The 4,265-nt window shown below is 32.9% G+C and overlaps 1 protein-coding gene across 1 annotated transcript in view; it reads right to left on the reverse strand.

Moving 5' to 3' along the window:
• The window catches only part of LOC114263594 (putative protein phosphatase 2C 34), a 4,455-nt gene extending 797 nt beyond the window's left edge, over positions 1-3,658 (reverse strand). The window contains exons 1-5 of the mRNA XM_028204154.2: positions 3,171-3,658; positions 2,104-2,346; positions 580-888; positions 141-258; positions 1-13 (exon numbers count right to left, since the gene is read on the reverse strand). The exon at positions 1-13 is cut by the window's left edge and continues 220 nt beyond it. Of these exons, the coding sequence (XP_028059955.2) occupies positions 1-13; positions 141-258; positions 580-888; positions 2,104-2,346 (683 nt within the window). The 5' untranslated portion in view covers positions 3,171-3,658. The remainder of the gene's footprint in view (positions 14-140; positions 259-579; positions 889-2,103; positions 2,347-3,170) is intronic.
• Between the last annotated feature and the right edge of the window lie 607 nt (positions 3,659-4,265).

Here is a 4,265-nt window from a genome sequence, read left to right on the forward strand (position 1 = left end):
CTTTCAGTCTCTTCTGCATTTGTGAATACACGAGTTAAAATCCTTAAACACATGCACTTGTAAGTACACGTGCGCACACTCAGTGAGAGAGAGAGAGAGAGAGAGAGAAAGAGAGAGAGAGAGAGAGAGAGAGAGCTAACGAGGCGAATTGGGTTTAAGGTCAACTGTAAGCTGAAGCGGTACCAAGTAGCCATCATCGGAAGTGGTGGCTAACACAGCCCGAGAATCACCAATATTTGCTATAACAATGAGATCACCCTGAGAAACATCAAATCAGAAAAACATCAAAATGTGTCTATTTTGAACTTGAAAGATATATACACAACCTTAAAAAATCCCTCAAATTTAGTATGCAAAACCGACAACAATTTCAGAGGACAACAGCATAACTTATTAACTAATCATCTTAACAGAATGATTTAGAAATCCCTTTTTTATGTTCAAAACCGGAAGAACCAAAAATAATTATAACTCAAAGAATAATTTCATATTCAAAACTAGAAGAACAAAACAATGTACCAATCCAAGCATATACATCACTCGTCACAAAAAATTTATACGATTGGCATTTCTCATTACCTGTCGAACAATTGTCAAAGCCGTTGTACCACTATGAAAAGAATCAATCCCAGGATGCTGCTCTAGATCTTGGTCAACGGTAGAACAAGTCTTTAAATAAGATTGCTTCCATATATCGAATTGATTAAGGCTTTTGTCTGGTTCGGTGCTTGAATTCAGGTCCAGTGAATTTTGAGCAAGGGTTTCTTGCCAACTGCAAAGCAAAGACGATGGCATTAACTTCCTAACCCTTTTTGCGACCAGGTGACCCCAGGGGCCGTGGCCATCAAAGATCCCGCAAAAGATCATGTCTTCTTGGCATCCAAATTCCTGTCATACAATTCATGTTCATCAATTGGAGCTGATGGTACCAACAAAAATGCAAGGGATACATTATTTTGACATGTCCTGATTGTGGTTCTCACGCTCCGTTTGTTTTGGTAGAAAACAATTATTTTCATAGAAAATGTTTTCCTATGTTTTATTGCAACATTGAAACTAATATGCAAGTGATTATATTAGTGGTGGTGGTGCTAGTAGGGACCACTGCTACTGTCTTCGGACTTTAGTTACCTTTACTTTGGCTCTAAAAATATTTTTCACAGAATTTTCTTATGTTCAGTTGAAACCTTAAAATTAATGTATTAGTGATTGTATCGGTGGTGGGGGTGGCAGTGGAGTGAGTGATAATAGTAGTGGAAGCAACGATGATACTGGCAAGGCCGGCCTTGAGTTTCCGAAGGCCTAAAGCGAAATAATTTTTCGGAGCCTTTTTAGATATTTATAAAAAAATATAAATAAAATCACTCTGTTTGGTTTAGATTTTTTAAAAATAATTGTCTGAGTTTGCAATTCGTATTTTTTTATATTTTTTGTATTTGGTGACGCTTTTTTAAAAATATATATATAAATATTATAGTTTTTAAGCGTATCTAAATTAGATGTATCTACAAAATAAATAAATAAAAATTGTGTAAAATATTTTTTAAAAAAAAATACTAGAAAACACATATTTGGGCCATAAAGAGAAAAAAAATATGCTACACAAAATTAAGTTAACGACTAATACATATACATATATTTTATTTTTTTAATTGGGCCAGCAACTAAAACTTATAAATATTTTTTAATTGGGCGTTTTATCAATTGGGCCAAATAAATTTTTTGAGGCCCCCTTAAAATGGTCTAAATTAATTAAACAGAATTGAGCTATTTTAACTTTTTAATATAATGTAAGACTAAATTTGGGGTCTTTTCTGGGCCTAATTTTTTGGGCCCTAGACACAGGCCTCACCAGCCTTAGCCCAGTGCCGGCCCTGGATACTGGTGGGGTGTTGGTGTTTGTGTTGGTAAAACTTAATTTGAAAAACGTCTTTAGCCCAATTAAGTTTTTTCCGTTAACTTTCGTATTTTGTTTTACAAAAAGCCAACAACTGCATAAACCATATTTTAGAAATCTTTTTGAAAAAATGTTTTGTACCCAAACAAACAAAGTAATGTAATGCAAATAGTTATTATTACTAATGTTAACATATGGTTTATTACCTCCCACACAACAAGGCAATCCTGATTCACCCCTTTCTTCCCTCCCTTAGAGAAAACCGACACAAAATTATCAGACCGTTCGCCATTAACGGTGCCTGAAGAACTCAACATCAAGTCATTCTTCCTTGCTTCTTTAGCCAATGAATCTGCAGCTTCTCTCCCAACATCACTCCTACTTTTCTTTCCATTCTTAACCAGTATATTTTTAGCCAAACCATTGAATAGAACTGAGAATTGTACCATCTGCACTTAAGTTCAATACTTCAATATACAAAAATAAAATCTGGAATTCTATATTTTGCATACAAAGAATTCTAATTGGATGTTGGTTTCGTTTTTTTGAAACTGTTTTATGAAAAACACGAAAAACTAATTTGGTGAAAACAAGCACCAAAAAGATGTTTTTAAATTTTCACAAACTAATTTTGCACCAAAAAAAATAAATAATAATAATATGAAAATAATAGGTGTTTTTGAATTTTTAGAAAGCAGGTTTTGAAAACGAAACCAAATTGAGACTCAAACAATAGAAGTGGAAAGGTTCCAAGGTTTTGAGTGCTTTTCCTACTCACACTCACAGAATCAAAAAAGAAAAAGAAATTAAAGATTGCTGAGAAACAGAGAAAAGTGGAATGAAAATGAAATTCCTAATCTTATGTTTTCATATGGCATAGGGTTCAAAATATTACAAAATCAGTAAAATTAAGCCAAATAAATGTGATTTAAATGTAAAGAAAAAAAAAAAAAAAGTTTTCTCCAAACAAAATAAACAAAAAACCAGTGTATATCTAGTTTGGTATCTTCTCTTTCATTTTCTTAGAGACCAAGCAAACAGAACAGAATAGAACAGTAAATATATATCTATTACCACATGAATTTCCAAAAGAAATGCTTTTCTTTCTCTCTAATTTTCAGACCAAAGCGGAAGAAGTAAAAGGGTATTGAAAATCTTTTGTTTGGTTGCTAAGAAAACAGGGAACAGAGAGAGAGAGAGAATCAAATAACAAAACTGAAAATCAACGATCGTGCAGTGTGTGTAATAGAGATTTAAGGAACAAAACACACACCTTTGTTTTTTCGGTTGAAGTTACGGAACTCCGGCGAATTTCCGGCGTGGCAAACTGATTTAGACAGAGAGACTCAAAAGGTTTTTTCAGGTGGCTTTTACTCACTCTGTTCTTTGTCTCTCTTCCTTATAAACCCCCAGCTGAGTACGTACGTTTGTGTGTGCGTAACTATGAATATCAAATTGGCTTAATACCCTTAGGCCTTGTTTGTTTGGTTGTTGGGGAGGATATGTAATATTAGAGATATAGGATTTCTTTTGTTATGCTTGGTTATGGTCGATTATAGTATAGGACAAGATTAGATTTATTTGCTAAATCTAATTTGGTAGAGAGATAAAAAATATGTTAGTCTTACATCATATGATATTGTGCTGCCTCCCCTCCTCCCTCCCTATTTCTCCTAAACAAACATGGCCTCAAGGGATTAGATTCACACTAATCTACTGTGTAGACTAGCAATGTGTAGTTTGAGTTTGTCAGGGTGTCCTGAGCCTTTTTATAGGGATATTTTATGGGAATATCAATCATTCATCTCGTGGGCCTATGAAAGAGATGATTCATAAAAATAAATAAAAATTATATTGATTTGATAATTATAATTACATTAATTCACTTTATTTTGTTTAAGAAAATATATCACTATAATTATTAACTCAATTTAATTTTTTTTCTTAAGAATATTTACATACAAAAATTTATAAGATAAATGATTCAAAACCATAAACAACTCGAAGCCACTAAAATAAGATTTATGGTAGACTCCACAAATTCTAACTATAAAGCTCATTTCTTTTGTTTTGGGTTATAGGGGATGAGATTGGATTAAGATAGATGTGGGGTCCACTAATATTGTGTTTGTTTACAAAATGGAGAAGATGATTCACAATACCTTAGGACTATGATAGGCATTCATGGATGGGATTAGTAGTCTCCAATGGGAGATGGTATTAGAAAAGAGTGGTGCTATTAGCACCTTATAAATTATTTTGAACCCTCCATTTCTTTGAACCTGTACTTATAAAGTTTGAAACTCTTAAAATTTATTTTTTCCCCTCAAATAATATTAAAACTATCCTTAAACATTCCACTTATTGA

Source organism: Camellia sinensis, chromosome 7, assembly GCF_055761805.1.
Source record: "Camellia sinensis isolate YWXY chromosome 7, ASM5576180v1, whole genome shotgun sequence".
In the NCBI taxonomy this organism is placed as follows: domain Eukaryota; kingdom Viridiplantae; phylum Streptophyta; class Magnoliopsida; order Ericales; family Theaceae; genus Camellia; species Camellia sinensis.